At 42.0% G+C, this 15,879-nt stretch overlaps 1 protein-coding gene across 5 annotated transcripts in view; it reads left to right on the top strand.

Annotated features, from left to right (window-relative positions):
- cpne2 (copine II) overlaps nucleotides 1-15,879 on the top strand; it is a 464,844-nt gene that overhangs the window by 339,235 nt on the left and 109,730 nt on the right. For all 5 annotated transcript variants that reach the window (XM_072518405.1, XM_072518404.1, XM_072518408.1 and 2 more), the window contains 2 exons: nucleotides 2,589-2,640; nucleotides 10,221-10,354. In XM_072518405.1, coding sequence (XP_072374506.1) covers nucleotides 2,589-2,640; nucleotides 10,221-10,354 — 186 coding nt within the window. The remainder of the gene's footprint in view (nucleotides 1-2,588; nucleotides 2,641-10,220; nucleotides 10,355-15,879) is intronic.

Below are 15,879 nucleotides of genomic sequence, written 5' to 3'. Positions count from 1 at the left end.
GGTAGGGTATTGAAAGAATACTTTACATCCGTCTTCACCCAAGAGAATGAGGATGTAGGTATGGAACTCAGGGAGAGAGACTGTGAGTATCTTGAGCAAATTGATAGAGGGAGTGAAAGGGTATTGGAGGTGTTGGCAGAATTAAACGTGGACAAATCTCCAGGGCCGGATGAATTGTGTCCAAGGATGCTGTGGGGGGTGAGAAAGGAGATTGCAGGGACTCTGACCAATTTTTAAATTCCTCTCTGGCCATGTGGGAGATGCCATAGGACTAGAGAACAACTAATGTAGCCCCACTATTTAAGAAGGATTATAGAGATAAGCTGGGAACTACAGACCAATGAGTCTCACATCAGTGGCAGGAAAACTATTGGGGAAAATTCTGAAGGAGAGAATCTGTCTCCACTTGAAGAGGCAAGGTTTGATCAGGAATAGTCAAAATGGCTTTGTCAGAGGGAGGTCACGCCTAACAAATTTGATTTAACTTTTTGAGGAGGTGACCAGTTATGTAGAAAAGGGTGGTGCATTTGATGTAGTTTATATGGATTTCAGCAAAGCCTTTGAGAAGATCCCACAGGGGAGACTTATAAAGAAGACAAATGCACATGGGATACATGATAATTTTATAAGGTGGACCAAAATTAGCTTAGCTGTAGGAGACAGAGGGTGATGACAGATGGCTGCTTTAGTGACTGGAAGCCAGTGTCCAGTGGTATATCACAGGGTCCCTTATTATTCGTGATTTATAGAAACAACACAAATAATTACGTGGGGGTAGGATCAGCAAGTTTGCGGATCACACAAAGATTGGCTGGGTGATTGAATGTTTTGGATTACAGGAAGATATAGATGGGATGGTCAAATGAACAGATAAGTGGCAGATGGAATTTAACCCTGAAAAGTGTGAGGTGATACACTTTAAAAGAAGTAATTTGACAAGGAAGTATTCAATGAATGGCACGATACTAGGAAGTTCTGAGGAACAAAGGGGCCTTGGCATGTTTATCAATAGATCTCTGAAGGTGGAAGGACAGGTTAATAGGGTGGTGAAAAGGCATATGGGACATTTGCTTTCAATCGAGGCATAGATTACAAAAGCGGAGAGGTCATGATGGAGTTATATAGAACTTTGGTGAGGCCACTGCTGGAGTACTGTGTGCAGTTCTGGTTGGCACATTATAGAAGGGACGTGATTGGACTAGAAGGGGTGCAGAGGCGATTCACCAGGATGTGGCCTGGGATGGAACATGAAGAGAGGTTGGTTAGGTTTGGGCTGTTTTCGTTGGAGCAAAGAAGACTGAGGGGCAACCTGATCAAGGTGTACAAGATTATGAGGGGCATGGGCATGGATAGGGAGCAGCTGTTCCCCTTAGTTGAAAGTGCTCTTTCCAAGAGTGGGTGCAGACTCGATGGGCCTAATGGCGTCCTTCTGCACTGTAAGTTCTATGATTCTATGAAGGGTCAGTCACGAGAGGACACATGTTCAAGGTGAGAGGTATGAGGTTCAGAGGGGTATGTGAAGAAAACCTTTTTTACCCAGAGGGTGTTGACGGTCTGGAATGCACCGTTTGGGAGGGTGGTAGTGGTGGGTTGCCTCTCATCCTTCAAAAAATAGCTGGATGAGCTCTTGGCACGTCACAACATTCAAGGCTATGGGCCAGGTGCTGGTAATTGGGATTACGTGTGTAGGTCAGATGTTTTTCACGTGTGGGTGCAGACTCGATGGGCCGAAGGGCCACTTCTGCACTGTGTGATTGTGATTCCATCCACCTGGCTGGTTATTTTAGCAGCTGAATCGTTGATAAAGAATTGCTGCAGTTTCAAATGTCAAACATTCAGCAGATTTTAGAGAAATTACATTTGCATCTGTACTTTAAAGAACATGCATTATAAGATTCTGGAATTCGAACTTCTTGCAATTGATTTGTGACATTCTTTTGACCTTTGCCCATCGAATGGATGTCCTCTTCCTTTCTTTGTCATATTGAAGAGCACCAATGACGGGTGCACCAAATTTCACTCTCACTGACAAATTGAAATGCGATCATTGGTGTGTGCTCTGCACGCTTGCAAATTGAGCCCAACTCCAGAACATCTCCATAAAAAAGCATCAAACCTGATGATATAAATTGTACCTTGCTGTCTTCAGAGTTGGTGTATGCTCCCTCAACTGCTTCCATCCTGATTTTCACTATTTTAACACATTAAGCTGAAGATTGACTTTCCTGTCAGTAATGGGCATGGTTCTCAGAAGATTTCAGGAAAGATTGAGAAGAGGGGATAGATTCATATCTGTGTATTTGATTCTAATTTTGGGGAAGGTGTTCTGGACCAGGCTCTCTCATATGTAAACAAATCCAAGGAATGAGTCACAGAGCTGTATTAATGTTTACCATGGAGCAGTTGACAACCTTTGTTGCGAAGAGGATAGTTAATGGGGCGGAGGAAAAGAAGTACAAAGATAAGCAGGTGGAGATGTGAACAAAGCAATAAAACAGTCCAGAAAGAACAAAATTAAGCTGTTGTATTTATTATTAGCTCTCAGGAAAGCATTGACATAATGTGTTTCATTGCTTTTGTATTCCCAGGTGTCCCATGAATTTGCCATTAACTTCAATCCTACAAACCCCTTTTGTACAGGTTAGTAGCGAATTCTGGTGAAAGTTCCTTTAACTCTTTCCATCTGCCTCCACTCACTATGAATCTGGGAGTCAGACATCCTTGTGTTTTGTGTCCTTTTCTGGTAGTTGTGTTTGTATTTATCCAGCTCTAGGTAATGACCAGTAATCAGTACAATGACACAGCTTACTTAAGTCCCCACAATTGTGCTGGTTACAGCTCATGTTATTCTCTGAGTGCATTGCTCTGGTGAAATGTTACCTGGTATCATCTGACTTAGATGTACAAAGAGAATGCCTGTGCAATTGCTACAATTTCTATCGAATAATCAGCTTTAATAATCTTGGCAAACTGCTCCCACTTTAGAAAGTTGTTCATATTACTGCTGCTCAAGTGTTTCGTGCATAGTTTGAAGATATGAAACATTGACCCTAAACACGGCCTCTACAATGGTCACAATGTTAACTGGAAGCAGAGTCCAGGCTTACCAACATGTGCAACCTCGCCAACACAGTGAGTTCCTAATCTTTCTCGGCTTGCCTAAGTGAGCCATACCTGCCCACTTTGGAACTGCTCCTGGTATTCAAAGTAGCATCAGCAGAAACCTAGAAACACATTGCCAACTGGTCTTGCAAGCAAGGAAACAGTCTTGCAGGTCTAGTGCCTAAAGCCTAAAAAAAGATTTAAAGTGGAAGAGGAAACATTTCTTCAGTTTTCATCAATTAAATGTTTCAAGTTCTGTGCCCCTTCCCCTTCTAGTTCCATTTCCATCTTCCAATTCCTAATAAGAAATGTTTTGTTTTCCGTAACTCTGAACTTGGAGGAAAAACAACAATTGCATTTTTTAAACTTATTCTGAACACTTTGAGCTATACACATCAAAGATGCACTTAACAAGAGGGTATTCTTATGGTAGTTGGGGATTGGTACTATGACTCAGGAATGTGTTGCTCCATTGAACTGTCACGGATTTGACAATTTCTTTAGGTTCTGTAGCGCCATCTGCTTCATCAGTAGCTGCGATCAACAAAAACCGAGTGGTATTTCCTGCTATAGGTGTGCTATGATTCTGTGAGAAATGCTTAATCCTTTCATACAATTATACAAATTAGGAGCACGAGTAGATCACTCGGCTCCTCAAGCTTGCTCCACCGGTCAATAAGATCATAGCTGATCTGATTATAGCCTCAAACCCACATTCCTGCCTAACCTCAGCTAGGTTTTCACCCCTGGTTAATCAAGAATCTATCTAGCTCTGCCTTAAAAATATTCAAAGATTCTGCTTCCACTGCCTTTTGAGGAAGAGAGTCCCAGAGACTCAAGACTCTCTGAGAGAAGTATATTTTCATCTATCTTAAACAAGCAACCCCTTATTTTTAAATAGTGACCGCTAGTTCCAGATTCTCCGACAAAATTTGAAAATCTGTGGGCTGAATTCTCCGCCAGCAGGATTCTCTGTTGCGCTGGCAGTGCACCCATGCCCATGGGTTCCCCGACGGTGTTGGGTGGCCACAATGGGAAATCCCATTGGCAGGTGGCGGGAACAGAGAATCCCACTGCCGGCGAGGGCACGCTGCCCAAGTTAACGTGGCTGGCGGATGGGAGACTCCACTCTATGATTTTAAGAGGAAACATTCTCACCACCTCCATTCTGACAATTTTCTTCATAATCTTAAAGTTTTCGATCAAGTCGCCTTGTGCTCTTCTAAACTCAAGTGGATACAAAACTAACCTCCAACCGTTCCCCATAAGACAACCTGCCCATTCCTGGTATCAGTCTAATAAACCTTCTCTGAACTGCTTCTAACGCATTTACATCTTTCCTTAAATAAGGATACCAAAATTGTACACAATACTCCAGGTGTGGTCTCACCAATGCCCTGTACAACTGAAGCATAACCTCCCTCCTTTCACAATCAATTCTTCTCACAATAAATGAGAACATTCTATTAGCTTGCCTAATTATGTGCTGTACGTGTATACAAGCTTTCATGCACCAGGACACCCAGATCCCTCTGAACCTCAGAGCTCTGCAAGCTCTCATCATTTAGATGATGAGTCTTTTTATTCTTCCAGACAAAATGAACAATTACACATTTGCCCACATTATACTCCATTTGCCATTTTTTTGCCCACTTATTAACCTATGTAACCTCCTTACGTCTTTTTCACAATTCACTGTTCTACCTATCTTTGTGTCGTCAACAAATTTAGCAACCCATCTTCAATCTCTTCATCCAAGTCATTAAAATAAATTGTAAAAAGTTGAGGCCCCAGCACTGATCACTGTGGCATACCACTCGTCACAACCTGCCAACCAGAAAAAGACCCATTTATGCCAAATCTATTGCTTCTTAGCTTAGCTATCTTCAATCCATGCCAATATGGTACCCCCTACACCATGAGCTTTTATTTTCCAGAATAACCTTTGATGTGGCACTTTGTCAACTGCCTTCTGGAAATCTCAGTACAAGATATCCACCGGTTCCCCTTTATCCACAGCACATGTGACTCCTTCAAAGAACTCCAATAAATTGGTTTAAAATGTTTTGCCTTTCACAAAACCATGTTGACTCTGCCTGATTGCTTTGAATTTTTCCAAGTGCCCTGCTACAACATGTTTAATAATGGCTTCGATTATTTTAGATGTTAAGCTAACCGACCTGTAGTTTCCTGCTTTCTATCTCCATCCCTTTTTTTAAAAGGAGTTACATTTGCTATCTTCCAATCTAATGGAATCTTCCCTGAATCTGGGGGCTTTTGGAAAATTAAAACCAATGCATCAACAATCTGATTTATCAGCCTCAGATCCAACAATTTGCTCACTATCACTTCCCAGGTGATGATAATTTTCCGGAATTTGTCCCTCCCTTCCATTTCCAGATTTACAGCTATTTCTAGGCTGTTATTTGTGTCCTCTATTGTGAAAACAGGTACAAAATGCCTGTTTAATTCATCCGCAATAACCCTACTTTTTATGAACAATTTCCCAGATGCACTTTCCATAAGAGCAATGCTCACTTTGTTAATTTTTAAAAATTTAAATGTGTGTAGAAATTCTTGCTGTTCACTCTTATATTCATAGGTAGCTTTATCTCATGCATTGTGTCTGCGCCAGTCAAAAAGAACTACCTAACTATTCTAATCCCATTTTCCAGCTCTAGGCCCATAGCCTTGTATGCATTGGCATCGCAAGTGCACATCTAAATGCTTCTAAAATGTCATGAGTTTCTCTGCCTCCACCACCCTTTCAGGCAGTGAGTTCCAGACTCCCACTGCCCTCTGGGTTATTGATCCTTCGACCTAGGGGAAAAGTTTCTTCCTGTCTACTCCATCTGTGCCCCTCATAATTCTGTACAGCTCAAACCAAGTCTCCTCTGCTCCAAGAAAACAATGCCAGTCTCCAATCTCTCTTTACAGCAAAACTCTCCAGCCCAGGCAACATCCTGGTAAATCTCCTCTGCACCCTTTCAAGTGCTTTCACATCCATTCTGTAATGTGGATTCCAGAACTGCACACAATACTCTAGCTGTGGCCGAACGTTTTATACAGTTCCAGTATAACCTCCCTGTTCTTAAACTCTATGCTTCGGCTAATAAAGGCAAGTATACCATATGCCTTAACTGTATCACCTGCTCTGCTACCTTAAGAGACCAGTGTACATGCTCACCTAGGTCCCTCTGATACTCGGTGCTTCCCAGGGTCCTGCCGTTCATCTTGCATTCCTTTGCCTTGTTTGTCCTGCGCAAGTGCTTCATCTCGCACTCATCCGAATTGAATTCCATTTGTCACTGATCAGCCCATCAGACCAGCCTGTCTTTATCCTCCTGTAATCAAAAGCTATCCTCCTCACTATTTCACTGGGCAGCCCTCCTCACTGGGCAGCACGGTAGCACAAGTGGATAGCACTGTGGCTTCACAGCGCCAGGGTCCCAGGTTCGATTCCCCACTGGGTCACTGTCTGTGCGGAGTTTACACGTTCTCCCCGTGTCTGCATGGGTTTCCTCCGGGTGCTCCAGTTTCCTCCCACAGTCAAAGACATGCAGGTTAGTTGGATTGGCCATGAGAAATTGCCCTTAGTGACCAAAAAAGGTTAGATGGGGTTATTGGGTTATGGGGATAGGGTGGAAGTGAGGGCTTAAATGATTCAGTGCAGACTCGATGGGCCGAATGGCCTCCTTCTGCACTGTATGTTCTATGTTCTTGTTCTCTATGTTATTTACCACCCCACCAATTTTTGTACTAACTGCAAACTTACTGATCAACCCTTCTACGTTCATGTCTAAATCATTTATAAAACCACAAACAGCAAGGGCCCCAAATCAGATCCCTGCGGGACCCCACTGGGCACAGGCTTCCAGTCAGAAACACTCTCTCGTCTCCCCCCCCCCCCCTCAAGTTGGTCGGACACGACCTCCTCATAACAAAACCATGCTGACTGTTCTTGATTAATCCCTGCCTCTCCAAATGCAGATTAATTCTGTCTCTCAGAATTGCTTCCAATAGTTTCCCCACCACTGAGGTTAGACTGACTGGTGTGTAGTTTCATGTTTTATCCCTTCCTCCGTTCTTGAATAATGGCTATCCTCCAGTCCTCCGGCACCTCTCCTGTGGCCAGAGAGGAATTGAAAATTATTGGCAGCGCCCCTGTTATTTCCTTCCTTGCCTCACTCAACAGCCTGGGATTAATTTCATCTGACCCTGAAGGTTTGTCTACTTTTAAACATGCCAGACCACACAGAGCCTCCTCTCTCTCTATGTTAATTTCCTTAATTTTATTACAATCCTTCTCCCTGATTTCTATACCCCACTGTTCCTCTCACTATAGTGAACGCTGACACAAAGTATTCAGTTAGAACTCTGCTTATGTCCTCTGGCCCCACACACATATTATGATTGTGGTCCATAATGATCTACTTGTTCCCTAGTTATCATTTTACCCTCAATGTACTTGTAAAACAACTTGGGATTTTCCTTTATTTTATCTGCCAATATCCTTTCATGCCCTTTTTTGCTCTTCTAATTTCCTTTTACATTCCCCCTTACACATTCCATATGCCTCTAGTGCTTCTGCTGTTTTGAGCCCTCAATATCTGCCATAAGCCTCTCTTTTTCACCTTATCCAATGCTGTATATCCCTCAATCTCCAGGGTTCGCTGGATTTGTTGGTCCCACTCTTTTTCTTCATTGAAACTTGTTGGCCTTGTACTCTCCCTATTTCCTTCTTGAATGCATCCCACTGTTCTGTCACAGATTTACCTAAAGGTTTATGCTCCCAGTCAATTCTGGCCAAATCATATCTGTTCTTCTTAAAATCAGCCTTCCACAGTTTAGAACATTGATTTCAGGCTCATTCTTGTCCTTTTCCATAACAGTCTTGAATGTAACAGCGTTATGATCACTGTCTACAAAATGCTCCCCCACTGATACTTCAACCACTTGCCGGCTTTGTTAGCTAAGTCCGGGACCACCCCCTCTCTTGTAAGATCTTCTATGTACTGGCTTAAGAAGTTCCCCTGGATGCATTTCAAGAATTCCGCTACGTCTAAACCTTTCACACTATGACTACCCCAGTTAATGTTGGGGAAGTTATTTTCCTACACATCTGCTCTTCTATTTCTTTCGGATTGTTACAGGACCTAAAGAACACTCCCAGCAATGTGATTGCTCCTTTTTGGTTTTTATGTTCTATCCATAAGGCTTCATTTGAAGAGCCTACTAAAATGTTATCCTTCCTTACTGCTGTAATTAATTCCCTGATCAAAATTGTGACACTCCCTCCTCTTTTACCTTCTTCCCTGACTCGCTGATGACTCTATATCTTGTAATATTAAGCTTCCAATCCTGTCTCTCTCTCTCAGCCTTTTCTCAGTGATAGCAATAACATCATATCCCGATGTTTTAATTTGTGCCCCCAACTCATCTGTCTTGTTCGTCAGACTCCTTGCATTAAAATAAATACCATCCAATCTTGCCAAACTCCCTTGTGACGTAACTGGTCCAGAACTTCTATGCCTTCCTAGCTCACTTGCTGTTGCTTCTAATTTTGACTGTACATCTCCCCCTGCAGATCTTCTGACCTGCCACACGTCTTTGTGCAAATATATGCTTTTAAAAAAAAGTTTGAAACTGTCTTTTAGTTAACCACAGATGATGGACCAATCATTTGGCCTTCAAATGTGCTGAACACTTGTGCCAGCATGATGGATTTTTTAATTTCATTAGAATGTGTCTGTTCTGTGTATTCTGAGATATCTCTTTAAATGTCTTCCCTGTTCACACTGTGGGAGATTCCATGGTTTGTTTATAGTCTATCCTCTAATTATTTGATAAATTATTGCAGTTTTCATTGGATATTAACCCCTCATGCATAAAAATAAATTGGAAAAACATTTTGTGCACTGTCATGAACATTGCATAGACCCTGACATCTGAGTATGTGAAGATATCTCACTTCCACCAAAATATTATATCCAGTCCAAACTCAGACTGGGATGCTTCCACCATTTAAAAAAAAGTTATATTTTAAATAACCAAAACATACTTCAGTAAGCGACTATGATTGAACCATTGAAGAGGAATCTTGTGTAAATTAAAACAGTGGAGTTAGAATTCCCTCCCTGAGAAACAGAAGGTTTGCAACCTTATGAACTGATGATATAAATTGCATTGAAGTACATCATAAGACATCCTTATTGTTAATAGGGTCTAAACTGATTGGTGAAGGCAAAACCAAGACACAGCTTTTCTTTATTGAGTTTATAGCCTTGTTCATTCTCACAACTCTCCTCTCACTTCACCCAGTGTCCCCCTATTTATAAATGATCAAAGGCATTTAATACCCATCACCTGTTTCTCTTAACCTTAATATTGTAATCAACAAGACATTAACAATGTAATTAATGAGACATTACACTTATGATGCAAGTCACAAGTCGTTCCATCCCTGAGAGGAAACATTTGCCAAACAATTTTTTAATGATGACATTATTACTGCAAGGCATGTGCGTGAGTTCCCCGAGTTAAAGCAGGATTTCAAATTCAGTCTGGCAGCACAGTCATAACTGGCATAGCCAACATTCATTGTCCATTGCTAGTCCTGAGGAGGTGGTGATTGATCACTCTATTGAAGCGTCACTAGAATGTACAACTGAGTGCTTTGCTAGGCCACCTCATGGGGCATTTACCTAAGTGTTCAATTGGAATCACGGAAAGATCAAACTAGCCAAGAAGCTGGGTTTCCTGCCCTAAACAACATTTTTGAAGTAGTTGTGTTTTTAGGACAATCCGACAGCTAAGTGGTCACTTATTCTGTAGTGTCTGATTTGCAGATTTTTCTTAATGTAATTTTAAATCCTCAAACCCTTACGGTGGGATTTTTTGTATTTGCATTACTGCTCTAGTAAGACCACCACAGTGTCCCTCAAAAGCTACTTTTAACTGGGCTGTACTTAAACTGGATAAATATATAAAATAATTTGTATTAAAACTGCATGTGTGTGAGTTAACGTGAACATGTCTAGTGCAGGTCCTTTGCTGACTGAGTGCAGGCAGGAAAGGTATGGATTAGGCTCTAATCCCATGGTTTCCTCTTGCTGTAGGTGTAGAAGGCATTGTGCAGGCATATACAACCTGCCTACCCCACATTCGATTTTATGGACCCACCAACTTTTCGCCAATAATAAATCACGTGGCACGGTTTGCCAGCCAAGCCATCCAGCAGCAAGTAGCAGCGGTAAGTGCAAGGAAACGGGCTGTCTGTCAAACCCTTGAGCATTATAGTGTTTTTTGACTGTATATAGTTAACGCAAATCTATCGCTTCTCGATATGCAGCGAGGACATATGTAGGGGTCTCAATAACTGTAGTTCAGGGTATAGTAGGCTCCATAATAAACCTGACACTGGAAGTCTGGAACAGCTTTGTTATTGTAAATGGGGAGGGGGGAGTTTATTTTCAGTCCCATTGAGATGGGCTGCAAATGACCAGGAATAAAAGGAACTTCCTCCTTTCAGAGATCTAACAATTGACGCAGGAATTTATCAGTTGACAGTTAACAGTCGCTTCTTATTGTGTATTATCCAGAGAAAATAATTTGTTCAGATAAAGGGCTTGTCGCGCGCACCCCCCCCCCCCCCCCCCCCCCCCCCCCTCGGGGATAACTGCCTCCAGTATGCAGGAGCTCACAATTTCTGCCCAGTGTTAACTGCATGACCTAGTCTGGAACATTAGCAGCTTAGCTCAAGCGCACACGTATCCAAATAGGAATTCAAGTAGACCAAGTGGAAAATTGTTTCATGCCCAGAAACCTTTTCATTTTGCAATAATTAGGGGGTGTTCAGGAAGCATGAGCAGCTAGTCAAATGGATAATGATGCAAATACCTTTAACTATTTTTGAAATTCTGTGTTGGCCGGAAATGTGATCAAACAGATCTGGCCTGTATGTGACTCCAGTCCCACATTGACATAGTTCATAGTTACCTCCGACCTGCCCAGTTTCATCAAACAGTTACACACAGTGCTTCATAAAAGGACTTTCTCAGGACAAATAGGGATGGACAATCAAGACTAACCTTACCAGTGATGCTCACAGCTGGAGAATGATTTTCTTTTTAATAAGTACTCAAACCTCAAGAAGAAATGTGTAAATTGTTATTGCAGAGAGGTACATTTCTCACTGCTATTTTGTTCTGCACGGCAGATATTTGTGCCTGAAACCGTCTTTAGGTCTAGGATTTTCAGTCCTCTCTGTCTTAAGTATGTCTTACTCTCTTAAAACATCTAGAACAAATGAAGCTCTTTTTCTCAGATTTGCTAATGCATTCTGAAGTGACACTATATCACTGAATTCACATTTAGCAGTGACTGTATTTGTGTGATTGATGCTCCATTTAGTTAGACTGGAAGCTGAGAGATAATAGAGTGATGCAATTTAATTTTCTTATCAAATAAGGATATAACTGCCCTAGAAATTAAATGTGTGCCAACTTCGCTCAAACTAATTGGCAACAGTCTCTCTACACATTGCTAACTCTTTCTGCATCTGCTTGCCCTTTAGTACCTACAGCAGGTTACTTAGTGCAACGTACCACTCTGATTTCAATCAACGCCATTCAAAATACATTGGTAAATTCTGACATTCCCATCATCAGCCTGGTGGGGTGACATGTATGTGTAAGTGCATGTGTATATATAGACAATGGATCTTACAGTCAGTAATGATGCAAAGGTATTCGCTGCTGACCTCAAAGAATCTAACGCTCTTATGGCGCTGTTTCCCCCTTTCCCAATGGCAATTTAAATTAGCTGCCTCATTGAGGGGATCTCCAGGAGTGCAACTACAGTGATGTCAGCAAGATTGATAAACAGCCATTCATACTGAAGTATTCTCAGAGACAGCAATCCAGAAAGTTAAAAACACTTCATCATTCACTTTTTGATTTACGTTTTCAGAGAGTAAATCAATGATTGGAATTGGACTACCATAGAAACTAGAATATAAATATAAACAACTTTTGAAGAAATTATTTTAAAAATATGTTTTATGTCTCATGATGGAGAAATTTGGCATTTCAAAAATATAAAATTAGCTTTTCAGACCTGTGAGGATGTTTAGCAGTAATTATATGGTTAGTACCCCATTCACCACGATGTAACTTTTGCGAGGGTTTTTATAGTGAGGCTAACATGATAAAAGTGGAAGTTCTCATCAATTCAATTCATCTCCATTGATTGAAGTCTGGGAGATGGGTGGGGGTGGTCTTCAACAGCACCCCATCTGGAGAAGCCTGTAATTATTGACAGCAACTTTGGTATTTCCACGCAATTACTGTCAGGTTCAGTAGAGTAATTATAGTATAAGGGTCTGGCATATAAAGGGTTAACATAGGACTTAGTACAGTACTGCCCACACAGTAATGTAAAAATAAATAAATAAATAATTTAAAGCACACAAGACCTGCACCTAGGGATCGTTGTGGTGTTGGACAGAGCCGCGTGTAGAAGCAAGCATGGAGACAGCGCCTAGCTTGGACCTTTACTGCACCTGGAGTATTATGTGCAGTTTAGGTGTCCTTATCTCAGAAAGGATATACTTACCATAGAGAGAGAATGTATTCCCTGGAATTTAGAAGACTGAGAGGGGATCTAATTTAAGAATATAAAATTCTGACATGGCTGGACAGACTGGATGCAGGAATGTGTTTCCTCTAGCTGCAGGCGGGGTAGTGAACCTGTAGTATTCTCTATCACAGAAGGCTGTAGAGGCCAAGTCATTGAATATATTTAAGATTTCTGTACTCTAAAGATGTCAAGGGATATGGGGAGAGCGTGGAAGCATGGCGCTGAGATAGAGGATCAGCTATAACCATATTAAATGGTGGAGCAAGCGTGAATGATCTACTCTGCTCCTGCTTTCTATATTTCTAGGTATATAGTTTCTAATAGTTAATAATACTTACTGTTGCACTACCTAAGACTACGAATACCTCAATGAACTACGCCCAACACTTTACAACAGAAATGATAGCTAACACTGAGTTTCAGCATCTTCCCCACAAAATCTGGGCTAATATATATATGCAGTCACTTGAAAATTAAACTTCCCAGTAAAGCTGTTATTAATGCAGGAATCCATTTGTTTTTTGTGCTCTGCAGAAAGTATGTGAAAAGAATATCCTTTAGATAGGTCAGGTGAGTGGGCCAAAATTTGGCAGATGGAGTTTAACGTGGATAAGTGTTTAGATGAGATGAGTTTAAAGTGGATAAGTTATCCATTTTGGTCTGAAAAATGGAAAGGCAACTTATTATCTAAATGGAGAGAAACTTCAGAGTGCTTCGGTGGCCTCGTGCATGAATCTCAGAAAATTATTATGCAGGTACAGCAGGTAATTAGAAAGGCAAATGGAATGTTGGCCTTTATAGCTAAAGGGATAGAGTATAAAAGTAGGGAGGTGTGGCTGCAACTGTACAAGGCATTGGTGAGACCGCACCTGGAGTACTGTGTACAGCTGTGGTCCCCTTATTTAAGGAGGGTACAGCTGTGGTCCCTTTATTTAAGGAGGGATGTAGTTGCATTAGAGGCAGTTCAAAGGAGGTTCCCAGATTGATTCCAGAGATGAGGGGCTTGTCTTACAAAGGACAATTAAGCAGTTTAGGCTTATACTCTCTCGAGTTTAGAAGAATGAGAGGAGATCTAATTGAGGTATGTAAGGTGATAAAATATATTGACAAAGTAGACATAGAGTGGATGCTTCCTCTTGTGGGGCAATCTAGAACGAAAGGTCATAGTTTTAAGATAAGGGGCAGCAGATTTAAAACAGAGGTGAGAAGAAATTACTGTCTATCAAAGGGTGGTGACTCTGAGGAATTCACTACCCCAGGGTGCAGTGGATGCTGGGACACTGAGTAAATTTAAGGAGGAGAAAGACAGATTTTTAATTAGCAATGAGTTGAAGGGTGATGGAAAAAGGGCAGGAAAGTGGAGTTGAGGCCGAGAGGGGATCAGCCACGCTCATATTGAATGGCGGAGTCAGCTCGAGGGGCCTACTCCTGCTCCTAGTTCTTACGTTCCAAATCTCTTTACATGAATAGCAAACACTGATTATTTCATGGGAAACTAATATTGAGTTGCTATGGAATTCCACAATTGAAATAACCAGGAAGGAGATAAAAGAAATCTGAAGTAATCAGAGAAGATGTGAAAAATTATCAGCAGTTTGAGCGGTAACGTTAAAGAGAAAAAAACCCGAAGAGCCGTAATGGGGATGAAATCTATCTGATGCTGAATAAATCTAATAACGGTACCAGTGTTAGGCCGACATGCCAGAACGCTGCCTGTAAGACAGCCCTCTATACCTGTCATATGTTACTGTCTTACACAGCCATCAAGACGCATGCTATAATGTATGTTATATGACCTCTGTGTTAATGAAAGGTGCTAAACTTTAGTCATACGATTCAGAGCAGGAGCAGGCCATTCGGCCCCTCAGTACAGCAAAGAGGTCAGTGTAAAGGATTATGTGCCACAAGACAGAATCAGAAGTTCTTTTGAGTGAAATGTTCCTCTTTCCTAAACAAAACGAACAAAAACAACAGTGTGTGTGAGCCTGACCGATTCCATCATGTGATTAATCTATGCTCATGTGGACACGAATTGTCATGTCACATCTGGTTGGTTCACAGTTCAATGGAGCTGCCTACAGGAACTCTGATTATCTGGCACATGACAAACTGTCTTATTGCTACCTTACTCATATCATACTTCCGAATGCCATTAATGAATGCAATTTTCTGGCAGCTATAAACATGACAAAACACATGTTTGACAACCTCCGGGGGCTAAATTGGATTGCCGCTGAAAATGGACGTGGGGATTGTGATGTGCGATTAACCCATGTCCATTGATTATAATGCAGGCAGCATGCCAATCTTGTACTGCCTGCTTATTAGAATGATTGCTGCATGCAGCCATTGTCAACTATGCTGTTAATTGGCTGTGTATCTTAGCAGAGGGGGGGGTGGGGGGGTCAGCAATAGTTAAAGCTGCCCGGCACTGCTTAAAGCTAGTCTGCCCTCTCAAAGGGCAGGTACGTTGTGGGCTGGAGTGGACGCTGGCATAGGCAGTCATGCAGCAAGTACATCAACGTGGCAGAGTGCCGGCTCTCAGGTTTGTGTACGCGACACTGGAGGCCTTATTGGAAGAGGTGGGAAGGAGACCCTTTGGCAATGCAGTCAAAAGACAGTAGGAGCAGTTAACCTCGGAGCTCAGTGCCAGGAATCAAGCCCCAAATCTGGGTACAATGTGACAAAGAAATTTAATACCCTCACACGAGTTGTTAAGTTGGTAAATGCATCATCGAATAACATATCCTACTTACTGCAACACTAACCTCAACTACTGCCTAATTCACCATACCACCCCCCCCCCCTCCACTCACTCACTCACCAACAATCTCTGTCAGGGCTCATTCCTGCCATTCATCTCACCCTCACACACTTAACACTGCTACAACTCTCACAATCACATCTCACAACTTGCGCACACAGCACTTTGATGGGGCAGCATGCAGGAGGACACTGATAAGTGTGCACAACAATAACCATGGGGCCTGCAGTCAGCCTCAAACAGCAGGGAGGAATCTGACTCAGTTTGGCACAGGGCTTTGGAGCTGGCAGTCCATCATATCCAGCACAGAAGTGGCGGCTTCCTTTTGCGTACTTGTGAACTCAAACCCAAATCTGATGCTCAATGTCCCAGTT

This window comes from Scyliorhinus torazame, chromosome 10 (genome assembly GCF_047496885.1).
Source record: "Scyliorhinus torazame isolate Kashiwa2021f chromosome 10, sScyTor2.1, whole genome shotgun sequence".
Classification (NCBI taxonomy): domain Eukaryota; kingdom Metazoa; phylum Chordata; class Chondrichthyes; order Carcharhiniformes; family Scyliorhinidae; genus Scyliorhinus; species Scyliorhinus torazame.
Note: the sequence above shows the minus strand (reverse complement) of the source record. Positions and strands in the feature narration are given on the sequence as shown.